Here is a 24346-nt window from a genome sequence, read left to right as displayed (position 1 = left end):
CATAATCTACAGATGATTTAAAATACATGGGAGGATGTGCATAGTGTTATATGCAAATACTATGTTAGTTCATATAAAAGACTTGAGTATCCTCAGATTTTGATGTGAGCAGGGGTTCCTGAAAACAATGTTTTGTTTTCATATATTCATATATAATCATTCAAATTGACTATATATGAATTTTTAAAGATACGAACAATTTGACTAGGGTTCCCCACCCAGCTAATACTTTCTTTCTGATTTAGTTTAATTTACTTTGGAAGCAGGCAGTATTATATATCTTATGCAGATTTCAAGTTTTATAACATTAACTTCTCCTTATGAGAGTTCAGGCATCATTGGGATATTTGACAAGAATATTTAGATGTATAATAATTTTCATAAATTATTTATGTTCTTATCTCTTTTTCCTACAATATAAATATCTTGACAAATTTGTAGAAAGTTTGTATAAGAGATTGGTTTTGTCAATTGGAATTACTTGAGATGTTCTCTTCATTTTTTAGAGTAATTCTAGTGTTTGGTAGAAATTAGAATGAAAGATATAATTTATAATATTATTAGATTTTAAACCGTACTTCCTATGGATTCTTTCCTTGACAGCTATTTTCTGTGTTCATTAACATTACAAAGTTTGTTATTTTTTTTTCTCTCTTAGGATGTTGAATCATTAATGGAAAAGCATAGTGTGTTAGAAAAAGGTTTCCTAAAAGAAAAAGAGCAAGAGGCCATTTCTTTTCAAGATAGATACAAAGAACTTCAGGTAAGCCTAGTGGACTTAAAGTTTAAAATGTAGCCCTTTTGATGAAGTATGCTAGTGGACTTAAAGTTTAAAATGTAGCCCTTTTGATGAAGTATGCATGTAATTTCAAAAATTGCTTGGTAAATGTCTTATGAATGAGTAATCTTATACTTGGCTTGAATAAATGATAAAACATTAATCAGTATGGATGAAATCAGTGAAGATGGCCATTTTAGAAAGTGTAATCTGTGAGAAACATTAAGGATTAGTAGTTTGAGGTCAGACAATTTGGTGAAAAGTATTCTGTTTCTAGTAGGTAACACTTTGGCAACTGAGTATTCTAATTACATGAAGAGTTTAGAATCCTATAAATCTAAAAAGGATATTTAACATTTTTATAAATTGTAGTAATTGTCTCTTCTTTCTCAAATTTTTTATTAATAAATTTGTTTCTTCTGTAGTTTTTCCCATTCTAGTAAATGGCAACTTCATCTTTCTAATTGATAAGGCTAAAACCCACATTTATAATATATAAAATATATGTGTGTGTGTGTGTGTGTGTGTATATATATATATATATATATATATATATATATACACACACACACATACATACATACATACATTAACACATATAGGAGAGTGTGTATATATGTACATATATATACATATATACATATATATAATTTATTCTCTGTCAGCCTGTTAGCAAAATGTGTTGATCCTACCTTCAAAATATTCTGATTTCTTTATTCTCGGGTTCACTGCTCCTATTCTGTGCTACCATTATTTCTTCCTTGGAATACTAAAGTATCATATAACAAATCTTTTTGTTTTGCCTTCCGTTTCCCAAATTATAGCCCCTGTGATTGGTTGAACACTTAGATCATGTTGTTTTACTTCAGTGGCTACTCATCCTCAACTACATTAAAAGCCAAGTTCTTTTTAACTATATTAAAAGCCCTTACATTCTTTGATCCCTTTTTCCTATCCTGTTCTCAGTCATTTTGTTTTATCCCAGTGTTTGGAGTGTCTTTCCTTCAGATCCATGCATAGTTTTTGTTGTTGTTGTTTTTAACATTCTTCCCTTCAAATATTATCTTATCAGAAGGCCTTTCCAAATAATGCTAGCAACCCCTCCACCAACCTTACCATATTCTGTTTTATTTTACTCCATATCAGTTTTTACATGTGACAAACTATGCATTTAGTTATTTATTTTCCTGAATAATTTTAATACGTGCATGGCCTTCAAATTTCCAGTTCTGGGTCTTCTCCTGAGAAGAGTGTTTATTTCAGCAGATAGGGTTTTAAATGTAAATCAGACCAGATCTCAACCTTTATTCCTATTTGCTTTCCAATGTAAATCTTTCAGCTTCTCTGGCTCCTTTAGTTTATCTCCCCAGCCACTTATTATGCCAAACTTCAAAATAAAGTTCAGCTGAATGAATACATGAGTGGGAAGGGCATTTCTTCTTTGTAGTAAAGGTATGGTTCATGATTCACTCATATTTTCTCTGTCTGGAATGTTCTTCTTTCATATATATTCATAGCTTTCTTAAAAAATGCAAAAATTGGAAATAAGGATGAGCAGTGTATATGTTTTAATGACCAATAGAACATTGTTTAATAAGCCTACTCCAGGACCACATAGAATAATGTTCTTTATTTAACTGTTTATTATTGATTGAAGGTGACATCACATATTAATTTGTATATTTTTTTCCCAAAAGAAAAATAATTTCTGTACTTTAGAAATGATAATTTCAAAGAATATAGTTTATTGCTCTGTAGGATATTAACCAGTTTTATCTCTATTCTTGTACTGTTAGTTCTCCATGGTTAAGTTTCCTTTGGGGATATCAGCTCTTCAAATGCATTTTGAATAAGTCTTAATGTAAAGATTTATTTATTCACAAATAAGTAGAATAAATCTTAGTTATATGTTTAATTTATATTTATGAATCCCATATTAATTTAAAAATACTTTTAATAGCTCTCACTGAACCCTATATTCCTTATTTACCTATTCAAATGCTACCTTCTTATGGAGGCTTTCCTTGACCATGTTACATAAAATAAGACCATGGGTTCATGCTCAACATTCTTATACCCTCTTTCTTTACTGTATGTCTGCTTTATATTTGTCAAGTTTGTGCATATATATTCTGGATATGCTAGATATTCTAGAGGTATATTTTCAACAACAAAATATTTAAATATACCCTAAAGTCCTGATGCAGTAAGAATTCAGAAAATCATAGACTTAATCATTGGCCTTTCTGTAATTCATTTCTTGCTGGGGATATAGGCATTTTTCAAACGGGTACCAAGCTTGTTCTTCCTAATAATCTCTTTTCTTTGGGAGACTGGATTACCAGGGGTTGAACCCAGAAGGGCTTAACCACTGAGCTACATCCCCAGCTATTTTTATTTTTTATTTTGAGAACAGGGTCTTACTAAGTTGCTGAGGCTGGACTCAAATTTGTAATCCTCCTGTTTCAGCCTCCTGAGTAGTTGGGATTACAGGTGTATGCCACTATGCCTGGTCTGCCTAATAATCTCTTAGGAATAGTACATGTGATTAAATTTGTGAATGTCAAGGGAGGCTGTAATATGTTCAGTACAAGTAGGATGAAGTAGTAGAAAAATGAGTTGTTAAACAGTGGATGTTTGTGTGTGTATGTGTGTGTGTATACACTCACATTCTGAGAGTTATAGTGTACCATTTATTTGTTAAATTTTTGAACGTCAATATATTTTTACATATTTTCAATAAAATACGGTACTCCATATTTTTTATATTAAGGTACCTAACTTATAGGTCTTCTAAATATTCATGGACATTAACAAACTATTCACTAATGAAGTAGAAATTTTTCTTTTTTGTTATTTATAATGATAGGTATAATAATAGAGTGGTCCTTGAATCTCTGTGGTATCCTAAGTGAAGCAAAACATTTAGAAATATAATAATATATACTGAAAATACTAGATTAAATTTACTGAGAAGAAGGATTAATATGTATATGCATTTATAAAAAATATTTATCCTGGAAAATGTGGACAATACAAAAAAAGGAAGCAAAATTCATACCTATTTGTACCATGAAATCTCAAGCATTTTTACCTGATTTCAGAATATTTTTTTCTGCATTTTTCATTGGTGCATTAGAGTTGTACATAATGGCAGGATTTGTTGTTACATATTCATACAGGATACAATATAACAATATAATTTGGCCAGTATCACTTTTCAGTATTTCTCCGCTTCTTCCATACCTTCCACCCCTTGTTTCCTTTTCTCTACTGATCTCCCTTGATCTTTAGGAGATCCACCCTGCACCTTTGATTTCAGAATATTAAGCTTTGAATTTTCAATTGAGGAATGTACCCTTCATTTTAGGCCAGTGTTGGATATGCTTTTGCCAAGATTTTAATCTAACCGGAAGAAGAATAATTTATAAATGAAATATTTGTAAAATATTTAAAAAATATTTATTTTTTAGTTTTAGTTGGACACAATACCTTTATTTTACTCATTTATTTATATGTGGTGCTGAGGAGCAAACCCAGGGCCTCGCCCATGCTAGGTAAGTGCTCTACCACAGAGACACAACCTCAGCCCAAATGTTTGTAAAATCTTAAAACAAACTTTTTTTAAAAAAAAATCAACATTAACTATGGTAGAGAATTTTGTTATTTTATGTGATATGGTCTAAATTACCAGGATAGGTGGAGAGGTGTGTGAATACACTGTAACAGAAGGAAATAATGGATGCTGTGAATACTACAGATTACAATGGGGGTGTGTACTCCCACCCTTTTTCCTGTCTGTCCAGGGTGTGTAGCTTAACAGGAGGAAGAAAAGTGAGTCACATTGCATTTGTCAGAGATAGCTATTTTAAGGACTTTCATAAGACTTGAATAGAGAATTCCTCATCTTTGAATAATTTGGATTTCAGTCTCTTCTGTCTTCTCTCTGAGACTCCCATAACAAGTGGGCCAGTACTTTAGATAAGCACTAAGGAAACTTGGCAACACATGTTATAGTTCTGCCAAATTAAAAATTTTAATTAACAGACATAGCTGGTATTTAAATTATCATCTCTGATAATTGTCAGTATTGGTAGCTATGGCGACCTTGAGAAATTCTTCCTATATGCTTTTTAGACTGTGCCTATGTGTTACAATTTCATTTTCTATTGGAATGCTTCCTAGTTATAGTAGCTGAATTATTTTATTTGAAAATTTAATTTTAAAAAAAGTAACCCACATACTATTATATGAAAATTAAGTGTTTTGGAAAATCTTAAATTTACCTAATCAATGGATTCATACAGCTTTAGGTTATGTATATTCTGTTGCCAATTTCAGATTATATTACTTAAATATTAGTAGATATTTTTTCTGATATTTTATGTACTGTTTTAAAATGAGTATTAGTCAAGTGTTGGACATTTTGGCCTTTTACCAGAGGTTGCTGTAGTTATTTTGCTTTATGTTGTTTAGTTAAGGGTAGAAGAGATTGGTGGCTTGATAACCCTGAACATTTAGCTTAATGACATGGCATGTGGGGAATTGAGGAGCTCTGCATAGATAAACCTGAACATTCGTAGTTTGTGTTCTTATGTAGGAGTGGAGAATGTTGAAGGAAATGCACATTAAGTATAGCTTGAAAACATCACATTAATTCACCTGCTCATTTGCTTTTTTTTTCATGATCAATACTCTGATGAGGAGAATAAAAATGAAAAGAAAATAAGGATTTTATGTTTTGATTGATTGTAGATGTCTTTCTATTTCTACTGTATTTTAGCTTGTATTAAATATTGGGGTATGTATAAATTTCAGTTGTTTAGCAATACATTTTCTACACAGCCCTTACAAAGAGCGAGTGTTATGAGGGGAGAATCATCATAAGAATCATCATATTTGTGTGTTGGATAGTCCTTTTTTTTCTACATTTCAAAGCTTTTTGAATGATTGAATTATTAAATTCACAGTAAATACTGAGACTGGGAAGACCTCTTTGTCATAATGTAATAGACCAATAATCATTGTTGTAATAAGCATTTTTATTAATTAATTGAAAAACAACATGCTGCTTAGGCTAGAAAAGTTTATTAAAAATAAACGGAGCCAGGCGCTGTGGCACATGTCTGTAATCCCAGAGGCTCAGGAGGCTGAGACAGGAGGATCTCCAGTTCAAAGCCAGCCTCAGCAAAAGTAAGGTGCTAAGCACCTCAATGGGACCCTATCTCTAAATAAAATACAAAATAGGGCTGGTGATGTGGTTCAGTAGTTCAGTGCCCCCGAGTTTGATCCCCAGTACCCCCTACAAACAATAATAAAAATAAATTTAAAAAGTAAACTGAAAGAATTATTTATCTAACAAGAGTAATATTTTGAGGGTATTTTACTTCTTATGTTGGTACACTTTTAAGAATGAGATTTTCAGGTTAAAGTAACAAATTTTAAAGCATTGCTTTATGTAGTAGTTTTCACTAATTTATTTCATTTGTTTTGCTTCAATGATTTGACTTCCTTTTCATCTTAAAACAATGGTTCACAATCTTGTTTCACATTATAATCTCTGGGAAAACTTTAAGAAATGCTCAACTGCTACCTCATACCAGTTAAATAATGTGTTTCAAATTTGAAAAAAAAATTACATATAATAAATAAAGTATGTAGCAAAAAGCCAACTCCTTATCTTATGGTTCATTACCTGACAAAATTTACCTAGACAAACCAGGTTCATTTACTTTGTTCCTGTTTCTTTCAACAGGTTTATTTTTATCCTCCTATTGAGTGGGATATACTTACATTCCCTCCCTGCTTTCCTATACAGATGGTAGGAAATAAACTTCATTTTTTGCTTAAGAATTGTTTTTGGAGGCTTGCCCCGAGTTGATCATATAGTGATTCCTTATTATTTTTTCTTTCCACTGGTACCTGAAATATATCACTACTATTTTATTTCATCATAAAGCATTATTGTCAAAGTCAAACATCTATTTAATTGTTTTTTTCCAGTTTTTTTTTTTTGTTGTTGTTGTTCTTTAAAGTTCAGTAATTATACCAGCATATGTCATGGTTTTGGTCATTCTGAGGTGATTAACTTAGTTTCACAGTGTGATGTTTTATTATATATAATTTCAATTCCTTTTTTAATTTGAAGATTTTTATTAAGTTATGAACTTAAAATTTGTTTTGTTCTGTAATTGTGGCTTTTTCCTTTACGTCAACACCTATTTGTGTGTTGGATAGCCCTTTTCTTTTCTACATTTTGTTTTTACTCTTGAAATTTTTTATCTTCATTTTTTTTAAATCTGTAAAGCTGCTTCTCTTATTCCATTTCTGGGGTAATTTTAATTTAATAATTATTTCCGAAATCTCTGATTTTTTTTTGAATTCTCACAGTATGTCTGAGTTTTTCTAATTCTGATTTATGTTGTTCTTTAACTTGTTTTATTATTTCCTAATACCTTCTAGCTCACTCTGAAATATAAAAGTTAAGTTTTAGTTTTTCTAGTATGAATTTTATTCTGTTTTCATCTTCTGTAAGACTGTCATTTTATTTTTTCTTTTTTTAATAATAGCATTGTATGGGATTTCAGTAATATTTTTCTGTTATTTCTTTTTATGTGACATTAGTTTTCATATTTTTGAAGTAGAGGAATGAATGAAGAGTTTGTTTCTTCATTATTTTTTTCTTTTTTTTATTAGTTACACATGACAGTACAATGATCTTGACAATTCATACATTTGAATCAAATGGGGTATAATTTCTCATTTTTCTGATTGTACAGGTTGCAGAATCACATTGGTCATTCAGTCACCTATATACATACAGCAATAATAATGTGACATGTTCTCATCTTTGTTTTTTTGTCAGATTAAAGAAAATATGTGACAATATTTTTAGCTGTTTTTTTCTGACTCTTCCCTCTTTCCACTTTTATCTTGATCCTCTTATTCTTCCCTATTAATTGACAGATATTAGTCTTGGTCAATTTGGGTTCTATTCCCAGCTATCCTGGATCTTTATCTTGAGAGTATTTACAGTTTCTTCAGCCTAGTGTTTCCAGGGCCATTGATATCTTACTGAGGACCACTTGTACATACCCCCAGTTGCAGTGTACAATCCATTCTCAATTTCAGCAACTGTCCTTACATTACTAGACTGACCATGCCATTGAATATCTGTTAGTTATTTTGGAGTTTTTACATTTATATAATATCTTTTTATCTTACCTTCTATCAAGATTCTGTGTACAGATATTAGGACTATTGATAGTTTGTCTTTACCTGTTCATGCTTTGACATTTACAGGGACACTGTGGCATCTATTTTTGGGACAGATACTGAATATGAGTTTTTGATTTTACTGTACTTTTCTTTAACATGTTCTGTGGTTTTGTGATGGGATTTTCTGAGATCTGAATACTACCATATTGTTAGTATTCTCTCACTATTAATTAATATTAAAAGGAATTATCCATGGTGATAAGGGTTAAATATGTATGAATATTTACTTTTCTTCATGGAATTAGTAGAAGATTGCAGGAAATTAGAAGTCTTAATCTTGCCTTAGTAAAATTTGAAGGAAAGACCATGTTTTATTCATTCTTATATGCTATGGTTTGGCACTGGTCTGTTTGAACTGTCAAAATAGAGTTGTTTGGAGGAAAAAACCTTCTTGGGGAAAAGTTCTTTATTCTTTGTTTTTACCTTAAATTTTGTAGCAAGTTAATCATATTTATCTGAGAGTCACTAAATTTCAGCTTCATTGTACTTTTTAAAAAATTTATTTTTTATTTATATATGACAGCAAAATGCATTACAATTCTTATTACACATATAGAGCACATTTTTTTATATCTCTGGTTGTATACACAGTATATTCACACCAATTTGTGTCATAACTGTCTATTCCTCCCATGATCCCGCTGCCTATTCCACAATGAATCAGCCTCCTTATATCAAAGAAAACATTCAGCATTGTGTTTTTTGGGGTTGGCTAACTTCACTTAGCATTATCTTCTCTAACTTCATCCATTTACCTGCAAATACCATGATTTTATTCTCTTTTATTGCTGAGTAATATTTCATTGTGTATATATGCCACATCTTTTTTACCATTCATTTACTGAAGGGCATCTAAGTTGGTTCCACAGTTTAGATATTGTGAATTGTGCTCTATAAACATTGATGTGGCTGTGTCCCTGTAGTATGCTGTTTTTAAGTACTTTGGGTCTAGACTTAGGAGAGGGATAGCTGGGTCAAATGGTGGTTCCATTCCCAAGAAATCTCCATACTGCTTTCCATATTGGCTGCACCAATTTGCAGTCCCACCAGCAGTGTATTGAGTTTACCTTTTCCCCCACATCCTCACCAACAACTTATTATTGTTTGTATGCATAATAACTGCCATTCTGAATGGAGTGAGATGAAATCTTAGAGTAGTTTTGATTTGCATTCTCTAATTGCTAGAGATGATGAACATTTTTTTCATGTATTTGTTGATTGATTGTATATCATCATCTGAGAAATGTCTCTTCAGGTCCTTAGCCCATTTATTGATTGGGTTATTTGTTTTTTTGGTACTTAGCTTTTTGAGTTCTTTATATACTCTAGATATTAGTGCTCTATCTGATGTGTGAGGGGTAAAGATTTGCTCCTAAGATGTAGGCTCTCTTTCCTTGTTCTTTTTAAAGAAGAGAGTAAACTGGAGTTTTGTTTATTTGTTGGGGGAGGCAGTATTTACAAATGCAACTATAGGGTTCAACTATTGTTGTACCTTTGTATCTGTATTTGCAGGTGCAGATCACTACACATTTACAATAACAACCTTAAGCCATTCTCCTCCAAATATTAAATTTCAAAACAAACACGTCAGTTTTATACTTTTAACTACTTCACAGTGTTTATAACTGTAAGACTAGAAAAACGCCGCACCACAGGACACAGATCACCAAAGAGGTTTCCACTTTATTACAAAAGGCTGTGTGTTTATATAGGTCTAAGGAGAGGTCACAGGGCTGAGGTAGATAACAGGTCGCCTGTTTATTGGCAAGCTCTTCTATATGTCAGTTCTGGAGCCCAAGAAGTTAATTCTAATTGGGGCTAAGGCTTCCCACCAGCAGGGTTTGAATGTTGGCGCTGGCTGGAACTTTTCACTCCAGTGAAAGAAACAAAGAGGAGAAAGGGGGTCGTTAGTCACCATGCTGGGGTTTTTCTCTGGGGTGCTGCTGCCGTTATATGTTTTCCCAACAATAACGAAGAGGTTAGCAACTTTTTTTTTAAAGATCATTTTAAGAAATAAAATACTAAAATACTAAAAAATAAAATACTAAAATACTAAAAAAATTAGTATTTTATTTTTACAAAATGAAATAGCTTTCTTTAACTTTTGTTTATAAAAAAATATAGCTAAATTGATAACAATTTAAACAATGAAGAAATTGTTGGTTGGGACTGTAGCTTAGTGGTAGGACACTTGCCTAACGTGTAGGACCTGAGTTTGATCCTCAGTGCTGAGGGGGAAAAAAAAATTTAAGAAAGCACTCTTGCACCCAGTTTAATAACCAAAACGAATGTTTTTAAAGCAATCAAAAGAAATTATTTTAGTATTTTTCTACTAATGGGGGAAAATACCAACTTTAAAATTTTGATTATTTGTTACTGAATAATAGTAGTAATGAGAAGATTGACCTTTGTTCTAAAAATAGTGTCCAGGGTTGAGGGGATTTTTAAGAATTGAAATATAGGAGGTTTTTGAAAATTTTATGCTATTTTACACTTTGAAGCCCAGTATGGCATCTTCTTATCCCTGTTCTAGTAATTCAGAAAATCAAGTTTTTACTTTATTTATTGAAACTAAATTGGTATTTTGAAGTGTTTTGAAGCCTTTGGGAAAACCGTGTTCCCAAAATTTATAGATTAATATTAGTATTTAAAGTGTATGTTAATACTTCCTCTAATTCAAGATGATATAGATTTTGAGTTATTTTTCTGTTTTTAAATTTAAAAATAGTTCAATCATTTAAAAGCATTAGGCTCATCAACTTAATAAAGGTTCAGGGGTATTGAAAATACAACATGAGACCTGTTCTTAAAAATGAAAGTTTTAATGTGTTCCCTCTGATATGTGGATGCTAATCCACAAAATGGGGGTGTGGAAATAGAAGTTCAGCAGATTAGACAAAAGAGAATGAAAGGCAGGGAGAAGTATAGGAATAGGAAATGGATCCGATGTAACTTTCTAAGTATATACACCACAGTGAATCTCAATTTTGTGTATACCCACAAGACTGGGATCCTAATTAGAATAAGATATATCCCATGCTTGTATAAATATATCAAAATTGATTCTATTGTTACATATAACTAAGAACAACAAATAAAAAGAAATCCTTATTTTAAAATCTAAAAACATGTTAAAATATGCATTTTATATTTGGTTAATGAGATTTTTTTATCCCAAATATTTTCAATATGTTAAGAATCGTATATAGTTTAGTTAGACCTTTAAAATGTTTTACGAAGAAAACCCAAAGTTTTGCTGGGTTTAAGCAAAGAAACTTTAAATATTTTAGTACATAGAAAACCAATTTGTTTTCTCTGTTTTTAAATTTAAAAATAATTTCATCATTTAATAGAGTTGGAGAATATCATGCTAAGAGAAATAAGCCAATCCCAAAGAACCAAAGACTAGATATTGTCTCTGATATGCAGATGCTACTTCACAATGGGTTTGGGGCTAGGGAAGAATAGAGATTCTCTGGATTAGACAAAGGGGAGTGAAGAGAGGGCAGAGGGTATGGGATTCGGAATAAGAGTAGAATGAATGGGATATTATTACTCCATGTGCATATGCATATGTGATTATGCGACTGGTGTAACTACATCATGTACAACCAGAAGAATGGGAAGTTATACTTCATTTATGTATGTTTCAAAATGCACTCTACTGTTATATATCACTAATTAGAACAATAAATAAATAAAAATAGCTCCATCATTTCAAAATATTAGGCTCATTAAAGAGATGTTCTACAGATAAAAAAAAAAGTACCCCCCCCAAAAAAATACATTAAACCTACCTTAAATTTAGGTTATCTAAGTTGTCATATTAGGACTCTTCATAAAATCTCTGCAGCAAACATGCATTACTTCTGTATATTCACTTAATCTAAAAGATTTTACTCATTTTTAATTATGATTCAGGGGTAAATGCTAAATTTTAATAAACATTTTCTTGAAAAATTAGTATATGACTTTGTGTGATCTATGCTAATATAATTGCAGATATATGAACACATTGCAGAAATACAATTGTAATTATACTTATTCTGACATTGATCTTTTACTTGATTTTTAAATTTATATAACTCAAAGTTGTCTTTTCCATAATGTATAATTTGGTAAACTACGATTCTAATGTTAATAACCATTTCATAAGATATTAGGTTATTTTGTGTGTACATGCTGAGAGCCACAGCCAATGGCCCCTGGCATTTTGCCAGAATTAATGGTTGAGAGGGGAGCCATTAAGATGGTGTTATTAAGTTAAGCTGTCTATAATTGCTGTGACTGGATGATGCTGGATTGAAATAGGCTGTGTATTTAATTGTATATAGACCACTGCTGTTAGGAAACTTTATTTGGAACTCACACTAATGCCACCCATTTGGAACACCACACACCAACTGGAACTCCCTCCCCTGGAACCAATGCAAACTCCCCAGGAATCCCCACAAGAACTCCAAAGTAGTGGGTGCCCAAGGCGGACAGCAGGGGTCTATATACAACTGAATATACAGCCTATTTCAATCCAGCATCATCCAGTCACAGTAATTATAGACAGCTTAACTTAATATCATCATCTTAATGGCTCACCTCTCAACCATTACTTCTGGCAAAATGCCAGGGGCCATTCAGACTGGCTGTGGCTCTCAGCATGTACACTTATTACTTGAGGGGTGTACATATTGTGTTTTCATTTGGATTGTAAATCTTTCAAGGATTATTCTCAGAGTGATCAAATTTTTTGCATACTTAGTAAATGCTTTTTATAAGTGCTTAGTGTGATAGATTTGTTTTTATCATGCATAATGGCATTGCCACAAAATAGGAAAACATGGCTTTAAAATGTGGCTAAGTCTCATTCTCATCCAATGGTATGGCAAACCTGTTATTTTTGAATTCCCTAGTTTACAATCTCAAGGGATGTTATTTACTATATTTCCATACTTATCTGAGGGCAGATTCTGACCTCAGCCATGCTAGAACAAAGCCACAGACCTCAGCAATAAATGAAAAGACTAGTTTTAAGCTAAGTCTCGTAAAATCCATATACTTTATTTAGTAGATAGGTCAAGAGCCTTTGTTTTTCAGCTAGACAGTGGAGGGAGGTGCATTTGCATTTATAGTAGCCCTAAAGAATGTTCAAGAAAGAATAATATCCATGGCTTAGAAATAGAAGAAAATTTTGGATAGGGTTATGTGGCTCCTGGGTCTGTTTTCATTATACTCACTTGAAGGATTTTTGAATTTTGAACTCTTCTCAGGTATAAATGTTTAATATGGAAAGGCGTAATTTAGGGGATATTTGCTATGAGTTGATAAGATTTGATTAGAAGAGTACTATAGTTTTTCTTTGAGTATTTACTTTTGAGAAGGCCATGTGTCTTTATATATTCTGAGAGAAGAAGGATATTGTGGTTTTGAAAGGAGTAGACAAAATCTATCATCTAAAACTCTTAACAATGCAGAGAATGGTACCACATTTTGGGAATATGATTATGAAGAATAAATGCTTTTTTGAGCATTTTGTACTTGTTAGCTTATTCATTGCTACTTTATCTTTGTTATTTAGGTCTAAATTTTGAGACCACTTTATGTTTTATGTCTTGTTTATGTATTTATTGTTTGACTATCTCCCCTTCATCCCATGATGAACATTCCTAAGAGGAACATATTTTCTGTCTTACGAAACCATTGCATTTCAGATCCTGGAATAGTATTTACTGCACACAAAAAATACATGTTAGTTAGGTGGTTAGTCGATTTCATTGTGTGATTTGGAGAATACTATGGATTGAACTGTATACACCCTGCACCCCCCCCCCCCCCAATTCATGTTGAACACCTATTCCCCATAACATGGTGTTTGGAGATGGGGCCTTTGGGAAATAGATATGAATGAAATCATGAGAGTGACACTGTCATCGTGGGATTAATGCCCTTAACAGGAATACTGAGTGCTTGCTCTGTCTTTCCCTCTCTTATCAAGAAAGGGTTTAGGGAGAAAGAGACCATCATGCAAGATAGTAAGAGAGCCCTTATCAGAATCTGACCATGCTTGCAGCTTCAGTTGGATTTCTAGCCTCTAAAATGTGAGAAAATAAATTTCTTTTGTAGATAACCCAGTCTGTAGTGATCTTCTTCTTTTTTTTTTTTTTTTTGCAGTCTCAATAATGTAAGATTGAGTATAGTTTTTCTTTATTTAAAGCTGTAGTATATTTTATCATCTATTTAGCGTGCATCTTTATGTTAAAACTTTGTTGGATTCAGTTTTTAAACAAATAAAATACCTTTTCACATTATAAAACTACTAAGGGACTATAGTTTTTGGAGGAGGTTTTTGTGATAAAAGACTTAGAAATGTTTATTTTCTTTCAAGCTAATATAACATCTTCTAAGAAAATATTGAATTTGCTTTTAGCTATAGATACAGAGTGAGAGCATTTTAAATAAGAAAAGTAAAGATACAAATGTATTACCCACTCCATCTGCATCTAAAATTACATACTGGCTGCTAAGTAAGTTCTGTGAGTTAAAGCAGTGTCTAAAATCATAAGAGCAGCATGAATCCTGCAGCAGCTGAAAAGGCAGTCTTCTTGGCAAACACTAACCTGCCCTTTACTGTCTAGGAATTTATGGATGCAGCCGCAGCTCTAGTACTACTAGGCTTTAGGACCTCAAACATTTTTAAAACCATTGACCTCCTCTTTTGCTTTGTTTCAGGAAACTTTTTTTACTCTATCACTTCATATTGTTCCTCCATTGTTTATGGAAGCCTCTGCTATTTGTTATAGTTTTTATTCTCAAGTAATAGACTGCTTAGAGAGTTTGATTTTAGTGTGTATAAATTTTACATGTGCCTAAAATACCTTCTGACTTCCTTTTTTCTTCTTTAAATTTTCTTTTATAGCCAGGCGCAGTGGCGCATGCCTGGAATCCCAGCCACTCAGGAGGCTGAGGCATGAGGATTGCAAGTTTAAGGCCAGCCTCAGCAATTTAGTGAGGCCCTAAGAAACTTAGCGAGACCCTGTCTTTTTAAAAAAATTATTTATTTATTTATTTATTTTTTAGTCATACATGACAGTAGAATGAATTGTGATATATAATACATACATGGAATGTACATACATCAATCATATTGTCTATTCTGTTCTACTGCCCTTCCTATCCTTCCTACTCCTCCCCTCCTCGCCCATCCTTTCTCTCTATCCAATCTAATGTGACACACTTTTTTTTTCTTTTTCTCATTACAACATCATATATGTATTCTGTATAACAATGAGGTTCTCCTCCTATCTTCTGTGCAACTCCCTTTCTCCCTCTTTTTCCCTCCCACCTTTCTTCCCTATTTAGTGGTAGTCTTCTTCTCATGCTCTTCCTCCCTATCCCATTTTGAGTCACCCCCCTTATATCAGAGAAGACATTTGGCATTTGTTTTTTAGGGATTGGCTAACTTCACTTAGCATAATCTGCTCTAATGCCATCCATTTGCCTGCAAATGCCATGATTTTATTATTTTTTAGTGCTGAGTAATATTCCATTGTGTATAAATGTCACATTTTTTTAATCCATTCATCTATTGAAGGGCATCTAGGTTGGTTCCACATTCTAGCTATTGTGAATAGTGCTGCTATAAACATTGGTGTGGCTGTGTCCCTGTAGTATGCTCTTCTTAGGTCTTTTGGGTATAGTCCAAGAAGGGGAATAGCTGGGTCAAATGGTGGTTCCATTCCCAGCTTTTCAAGGAATCTCCATACTGCTTTCCAAATTGGCTGCACCAATTTGCAGTTCCACCAGCAATGTGTGAGTGTACCTCCCCCCCCCCCCCCCATCCTCCCCAGCACTTATTGTTGTTTGACTTCTTAATGGCTGCCATTCTTATTGGAGTGAGATGGTATCTTAGAGTAGTTTTAATTTGCATTTCTCTGATTGCTAGAGATGGTGAGCATTTTTTCATGTATTTGTTGATTGATTGTATATCCTCTTCTGAGAAGTTTCTGTTCAAGTCCTTGGCCCATTTGTTGATTGGGTTATTTGCTTTTTTGTTGTTTAACTTTTTGAGTTCTTTGTATACTCTAGAGATTAGAGCTCTATCTGATGTTTGAGGGGTAAAAATTTGTTCCCAGGATGTAGGCTCCCTATTCACCTCACATATTATTTCTCTTGCTGAGAAAACTTTTTAGTTTGAATTCGTCCCATTTGTTGATTCTTGGTTTTAACTCTTGTGCTATAGGTGTCTTATTAAGAAATTTGGGGCCTGCCCCCACGTGATGAAGATTAGGACCAACTTTATCTTCTATTAGACGCAGAGTCTCTGGTCTGATTCCTAGCTCCTTGATCCATTTTGAGTTGACTTTTGTGCATGGTGAGAGAAAGGGATTCAATTTCATTTTGTTGCATATGGATTTCCAATTCTCCCAGCACCATTTGTTGAAGATGCTATCCTTTCTCCATTGCATGGTTTTAGCACCTTTGTCTAATATAAGGTAGTTGTAATTTTGTGGATTTGTCTCTGTGTCCTCTATTTTGTACCATTGGTCTACCAGCCTGTTTTGGTGCCAGTACCATACTGTTTTTGTTACTATTGCTCTATAGTATAGTTTAAAATCTGGAATCGCGATACCACCAATTTCACTCTTCCTGCTTAGAATTACTTTAGCTATTCTGAGTCTCTTGTTTTTCCAGATGAATTTCATGATTGCTTTTTCTATTTCTGCAAGGAATGTCATTGGGATTTTGATGGGTATTGCACTGAATGTGTAAAGTGCTTTTGGTAGTATGGCCATCTTAATAATATTAATTCTACCAATCCATGAGCAAGGTAAATCCTTCCATCTTGTAAGGTCTTCTTCTATTTCTTTCTTCAGGATTCTGTAGTTTTCATTGTATAGCTCTTTCACCTCTTTTGTTAAGTTGATTCCCAGGTGTGCAGCTATGTTCATCAAATAAACTCTTCTCAAGTTCAAGAGTCAAATAGACCACAACACAATAATTATGGGAGATTTTAACCCACCTCTCTCACCACTGGACAGATCTTCCAAACAAAAGTTGAATAAAGAAACTATAGAGCTCAATAATACAATTAATAACTTAGATTTAATTGATATATACAGAATATACCACCGAACATCAAGCGGATACACTTTCTTCTCAGCAGCACATGGATCCTTCTCAAAAATAGACCATATATTATGTCACAGGGCAAATCTTAGCAATTACAAAGGAGTAGAGAGACCCTGTCTTAAAATAAAAAAGGATTGGGGATGTGGCTCAGTGTTCAAGTGTCCTTGGATTCAATTCCTGGTTTAAAACTTTTTTTCTCCTTTACCCTTTTTCCTTAAGGCACACTTAATTTTCTTAGCACTCTTGTGTAGCAGAATTTCAAATACATAAATCTGTAGCTTAAAAAATGAAAGATGCCCGTAATTTCATGTTATGTATAACAACTTTTTAGACAGGTGCTGTTGATTTTTTTCTCCAGAATATCATGCAAATTTATACTTTCACCAACAAATGAATAAAAGTGCCTTTTTGTTTTACCATATCCTTGCCTACATTGAGCATTTCAGTCCTTTAATATTTAACATTTTCTTAATAATAAAATGGTTGTTGATCTTTTGTTTCTTCTCTATATTTTCTGTGTCTGTCCTTTTTTTGTGTTGTTGTTCTTCAAAAAAATTTGTTTTTATCTTATTTTAAACAATTTATGAAAACCTTGAATCGTTAGGATGGTTTACACTTTTCCATTTAGTAGAGGATTTTTTTGGTTTTTATATTAATGATACCTTTTACTATAGTGAATATAAGAAAGTATTTTCATTTATTATTTATTAGTTTTGGGTTCACAAATATTTAGGTATTTTTTATTCCCGTCGTTTTGCATTTATCTTTTGGCACATCTGTATTTTCTATTGTTTGAGTGAAGTTAGGTTCCATGATTCCTTTCCCCAAATGTGTAGCTTCTTGCTCTTAAGATGTCTGTATAATAATCCCCCTCCTTATTTTGCTTGAGCCTTTACCACATACTGTGATTCATGTAGCAATACCACCTACATTGTTTTTTTATTATTTTATTGCTTATTTAGGCATTTGATATAGCTATATTTCCTTTTCTTGCCTCTAATCTTTCAGTTGGATTTAATAATCACTTAATCTTTTTTTTTTTCACAAAATAATCCTCTTGGCATTTTGATAGAAATTTGGTTATTCTTAGATTTAGAGATGTAAAATTGACACTAATATTTATATATGTTTCGTTTTTCTATTTAATATTAAGGTTTTTCTCCATTGTTTTAGTATCTCTAAATAACTGTCAATTGAGTTTCACAGTTTTCTTCTGATAATTCCTAGATACTTGTTAATTTGTTTCTCAAACTTTTAAGAGCTTTTTGTTGGCTTCACATATAATAAACATATACCTTATATAGAAATCAGATTTCCTGTAATCCTGCCCTGGCTTTCAGTCTGTGGGGTAAAAAGTTCTTTGAGCACCTGAAATTCTTATCATTTTTGTGCTGACATTCAGTGTGACAAACTTGAGCATCTATGCTCTCTCAGAAACTGTGTCAGGCAATGAAGATTCATATATGTATGTATGTATGTATGTGTGTGTGTGTGTATATATATATATATATATATATATATATATATATATATATATATAGGGTTAATGAATGAACAAATGTGCTTAAGCAGTTGCTACGCAATCTGAGGTTTCTAATGGAGAATGGCATAGATATATGGTATGGAAGATGCCAAAGGAGGAGAAGTCATTAGAATTTAGACTTAAAGCATGAACAGATCTTTGCCAAGCAGTTAGGTGGGAAGGGAGCTTCTTGTAGAGGAAGTGTCATAGGTAAAGTCTGGCTGTTATAAAATAGTTGATCTGTTGAAAAACTGCTAGTATTAGAGTTTCAGTAGTGAGAGTATCTAGTTTGTATGTCAGCAGAGAATACCAAAGGAAGGCTTTTTATAGCTGATTCTGAAAAGGTTGTTAGAAGCTGTTAAGATATTGTTAGCAGTTGAGTAACAGTGAACATACTTGCATATTCGAGACATTATTTTGAGTTGATGAGGATGAGTTGGAGAGAGAGAGATGAGTTAGAGTTAAGTAGAACCTGACTTTTGGTCCTTTTTAGACCTGACTCATTGATCCAAGAGACATATAATGGAATCTTATTGGAATGGGGAAATAGCAAATAAAGGTGGAGAAGAGGGAGAAAATTATCTTCAAGGTAATAAAGTAGAAAACTTACGGAATTCAGTAACTGTTGGGAATGAGGAAGAAGGAGGAGTGTAGAATGGCTTTGCTTTTGGGTTTGTGAAATTCTTTAAGTCTTAATTTATACATTTTATCTGTGAAAATTTTTTATAAATGTATGCATCATAAAAATTTTCCTTTAGTCTTTAGAATGCAATTATTATATAATTTCAGAGGACTGTCAGAGGAGGACACATAATCTCTACCTACATTTAATCATTATGAATCTCAAGTCTTTCTTAAATTCTTAGCACTCTTTCCCTTAGCAATGTAATTACCCTAGCCTGGGGAGCAATCACCTTTCACTTGGATTACTGCATTGTAGTTTTGCTTTACTGCAACCATGGGGCAGCATAATTCTTCAGACCTGATCATTTCATCTGTGTCTTAAAACTTTTCAATGGCTCTGTCTTTTGTTTAGGATTAATGGCAAGTCTTTCAGAATGCCTTATAAGGTATTAAAACCACAACCATCACCACCAATAACACTTCCCCTTTGGTTATATTTAGAATTAAATAAGTTCATACTCTTAAGTGTTCAAGAACAATGTCTGGCATACAACACTATATAAATGTTTGCTCATGTTATTTTTATTACTTGTTTAATATCTAACTCCTTATTTGGACTGTAGGAACTATGGGAATTGAAATGATGTCCATCTCTCTTTTGGTATTAGATTCTCAGTATTTAGCACATTTTTAATAATATTACTTGCCCAATAGATAGTCAGTTTATGAACAAATGGATATCCTCTGGAAGTATGATGATGGAGCACTCAGAAACTTAAATGCTTAGGTAGAATTGTAATGTTTGTTATAAAGTAATAGATAATGATTTTTCATAGTATCCTGTGTTGCTACGGGACCAGTTGCATTTAATTATTTCTGTGTAAGATTGCTCCTCTAAAATGTTTTGTATTATTTGTGAAAGGGATTATATATGGAGTAACAGAAGTAATTGAATATGTATAAACAAACAAAAAGTGATGGCAACATTGCATTATTAATTGCAAGTATCTTAACATGGTTTTCTTGTAACTTGATTAATTAAGGGTTTGGATGTATTTTTTTCTACCAACATGGTTAAGAAATGAGTTTGTTCATGTATTCATTCATCTGACAAATATTTATTAGGTGCTTTCTAATGAGAAAGGCACTATTTTGGATGCTTGTAATACATCAGTGCAAGAAGAACAATAACAACAAACAATGACTTTTTATGGATGAGAAAGAATGTATTTAATAAACATAAAATGGGTTGATTATAAAGTATAAAGTAACTAAATCATGAAGAATTTAGTGCAAGGTAAGGGATTGTGATTACTGTGGCAGTGGAGGGGGGATTTGGAAGTGATCAGAATTTTATTTAAGGTGAGTTTTGAATACAAAGTTGAAGATGGTAAAGGGAGAAGATTTGAGTCATAAGGAATAGCTAGTGAAATGGATCCAAAGTAGAAACCTATAAAAAGACCAGTGTTGCTGGAGCAGAATGGGTGAGGGGAAGGTATAATAGATGAGATCACCTAACAATTAAAAGCAGGGCAGGGATCTGAAGGGCTTAGTCACTTTTACTTTTATTAGGTAATGTTGTTTTATTTTAATAAAAGTATGTTTTATTTACATTTTTAAGAAAATGTTTAGATATAACCAAATTGTGTTTAAAGAGTATGCCACAGTAAGAAGTAGCATAAGAAATAATAGACTACATTGTATCAAACAGGATGTCTGTAATCTTTTGATAGCATATATTTTCTTTGTGAGTGATATCTGATTAGTAAAAATAATTCTTTTATTTCTTGAAGACTGATGCAGAAATGGCTGAGCATACTTTTTATTTCCAAAAACTCTTTGGTCTAAGGCTTTCCTTGATAATTCATATTTTTCTTCCAGGTCCCCCATTTTAAGTTTGTGCTATTGTGGGCACAAAGCTTAGATTTTTCCTAGAAGCAACATACAATTTCAGCATTATCCCCTTAAAATTGTGAGATGAAGCTGTAGCTCGAACTAGAATTAGTTTTCAAACCAGATTAAGTTTGTTAGGCTATTTGAGATTTTCTTATATGTCCTTTGTAGATTTATGAAGACTTAGTACTTGAATGATTTAAAAATTTTTTCTAAGATAGTTTTAAATATTTATTCTACGAAGGTTCATACCTGATTTTTTTAAAGATATGAGAGGTGATAAATCATCCAGATTTTATCCTCAGTCGACTTTAGTGGATACCCTTGTGTCATACATATATCCTTGAGGATATAGAGGTATTCTGCTAACTTCAACATGGAAATTTTACTTTTAAATTACTGTGTCTTTTATGGGATCATAACCACTCCTCAAAAGAATACAGGAAAATGAAACTTAGACATATTGCCATCTACCTTACATTGTGGTTTAGAGAAAGATATTTGAATTATATTTCCACTCAAATATTCACCACAGATGTTTGTAACTTTGGTTGTTACTTGTTTTCTGTGAGCAGAATATTTTTCCTATACTTTTTACATTTACTTTCTTGTGACTTGTTTCCACAAAAGTTTTGGATATGTTTTATGATTTAAACATCAAAGTAGGAAAGTGCAAACTAAAAAAAAATCAGAATCAATGATGAATATACATATAGAATTGAATATTAAGACCAAGATTAAAAATAAATATATATGTGGTTTCTTTTTAAGCATTGTTAAAATTGAACTGCAGGTTTTATTCTCAGATTTCTAATTTTCCTAAACAGGAAGGGAAACATGGTAAGTTATAAAGCAAAGCTTTCCACTTCCTTAGTGATTGTCACATAAAAGTTTCCTAGAATTTTCAGTAATGAGGCCTTAGAATTTGGGTAAAGTGCTTGTACTTAAAAGCAGTAAATTTAAGACATAGTGAGAGAATAAAACTTTATTTTTCTATCCATAATGATGTTCTGTTTATTTTATAGGAGAGGCATCACATTTTCCATATGCAAGTGAGAAACAGGAATTATTGTTTTTGTAAAGGAGTTCATCAGCTAAATAAACAGATGCCAATTTTGTAAACCTTCTTTTTCTTAAACAAAGAATAAACACAGTCAGTCTCCCTTTTAGACTACTGAGCTACAGAATATCTTATTGAGAATAGATGCTTACCATAAAAAATATCAGTTTGTGACCTAAAGGTACAGGCAAATGATGAGCTTCAGACAGTGGAAAAGAAATGAGAAATGATAGTGTTTGGGGAAAATGTAATCCATTTACTTCCCACTAGTATCATAAAATCTGTCTTTTGAAAACTAAAAGTGCATTTTTCATACCTGGACTCTGCATATGGTATTGAATGGAAAATAAAGAGGTCTTCCTGAAATAATACTGAAGAAAGCAAGTTTAAATGTGAATCAGTTGACTGTTAATGAAAAAAAAAAAAGATTGAGTTCAGTGTTGGACTTCAAGGGCCAATAATTTTTATGAAAGTATTACTAAAGTAAGGTGTTTGGATTGGATTTTAAAATCTTTGTCCTTTGGTTGACTTTCTTTCATTTTATTCATTTTAGAGTGCTTGTTTATAGTATTGTGGCATGCATTTTATTCCCACTGAATTTTTCCTTTTGTATCTCTGGCATAAAATGTGGACATAGAAGATCTAAAACCTAAAGATATATTCCATAAACTAAACTATTTTTCCATATGCCATAAACTCTCTTGCATATACTTAAGCATTGTATTTGATTTTCTATCTTTGGGTTGAATATATTTGGCACACTTTTTATTTAAATAGAAGCCAAATCAATAATTAGTGACTACCCCACAAAGTAGTGTATATAATGTAAATTATCAGATTATTAAGGACATTTTGCCTACACTGAGATGGGTGCTAATACATTTAGTAGAGTGCCTCAGTGGGCACAATACTAGGTGTTGCAGTCCCAAGGTTGCTCTTACAGAGCTTGTTGCAATTAAATGGCTTATAGGTACTTTGCTACTATTATTTCACATACTTTAAAGTTTTGCCCCTTCTAAAAATGAAATCAAAATCCCTCGGATATGGGAGGAAGCCTTTTGAGAAGAGATCATTAAGTATTGCAAATAAGGATAATAACATGAATGTTGGCCCACTCTTTTGTATTCTTTGAGGAAGAAAAGTGTATACTTACAGATCAGAATTTATGTTTGCATTTTCAATTAAATATCCAAGTCAAAGGATCTTTTAAAACTGTAATCTAGTAGTTTATGAATTCATTAAAAAGATCAGGAAATATTCCAGGACAAAGATGATCAAACATAGATTTCCTCTCACATTTATTTCACCTTGGTCAAATCGAAACTGATGTGTACTAAAGCTAAATACTACATTCTGAACCCGAAGACATGTTTAAATACTATCTTAACTCCCTGCTTGTGGTTTTTGAGTTGTCAGTAATCTCCAGGATGAATACTGTGGACTGGCTATTTGCTGCCAACACAGCTGTCCTTCTGACAGTGGTTCATATGAGGAAAAAAGTCAGGTTGGGCTATAATTGCAGGACAAAAGAGAAGCAAAAGTATTGTGTTCTATGAAAATGGTGATTCTGTTGTACTTTTTGCCACAAGTCCTTTTGGAAAATCATTTTGAAAACATTGTGGAAATGTCACAGTTCTTGAAATATAATCTTCCCCAATTTTTAAGCCCAGGACATTATGGTGATGATAGTCATAACAAATTAGTCTATTTTTAGAGAGATTACTCTCTATGCAACAGTTCTTTACCCAGACCTAGAAAACAGTTCACCATTTTTCTGCAATTGTCTTAGCCCTTATTCAGACAGGATCAAAGCATCTGCTTAGTAGGAAATTTACAAGTACTCGATGAGTAAATAAACTGTGTGGATGTTGAAAGTAAAGTAGTAATAGAGAGTGAAGCCAGATTTGGTCCTTAATGTTGCTGTAGTGACCAAAAAAAAAAAAAAAAAACCACCAAAGAAAAACTCGATAACTCGATTGATAAAAAGTGCACATAGTAAGTAACATGATGTACACTAGCTTGAGTTAAGGTTAAAGTATAGCTGAAGTTTCTTGGACACTTTAAGAAT

General features: G+C 32.4%; 1 protein-coding gene across 2 annotated transcripts in view; it reads left to right on the top strand.

The window, feature by feature from the left end:
* The window catches only part of Ccdc91 (coiled-coil domain containing 91), a 351748-nt gene that overhangs the window by 119077 nt on the left and 208325 nt on the right, over positions 1 to 24346 (top strand). For both annotated transcript variants that reach the window (XM_027934258.3, XM_071610023.1), the window contains one exon: positions 659 to 763. In XM_027934258.3, coding sequence (XP_027790059.1) covers positions 659 to 763 — 105 coding nt within the window. The remainder of the gene's footprint in view (positions 1 to 658; positions 764 to 24346) is intronic.

This window comes from Marmota flaviventris, chromosome 3 (genome assembly GCF_047511675.1).
Source record: "Marmota flaviventris isolate mMarFla1 chromosome 3, mMarFla1.hap1, whole genome shotgun sequence".
Lineage (NCBI taxonomy): Eukaryota > Metazoa > Chordata > Mammalia > Rodentia > Sciuridae > Marmota > Marmota flaviventris.
Note: the sequence above shows the minus strand (reverse complement) of the source record. Positions and strands in the feature narration are given on the sequence as shown.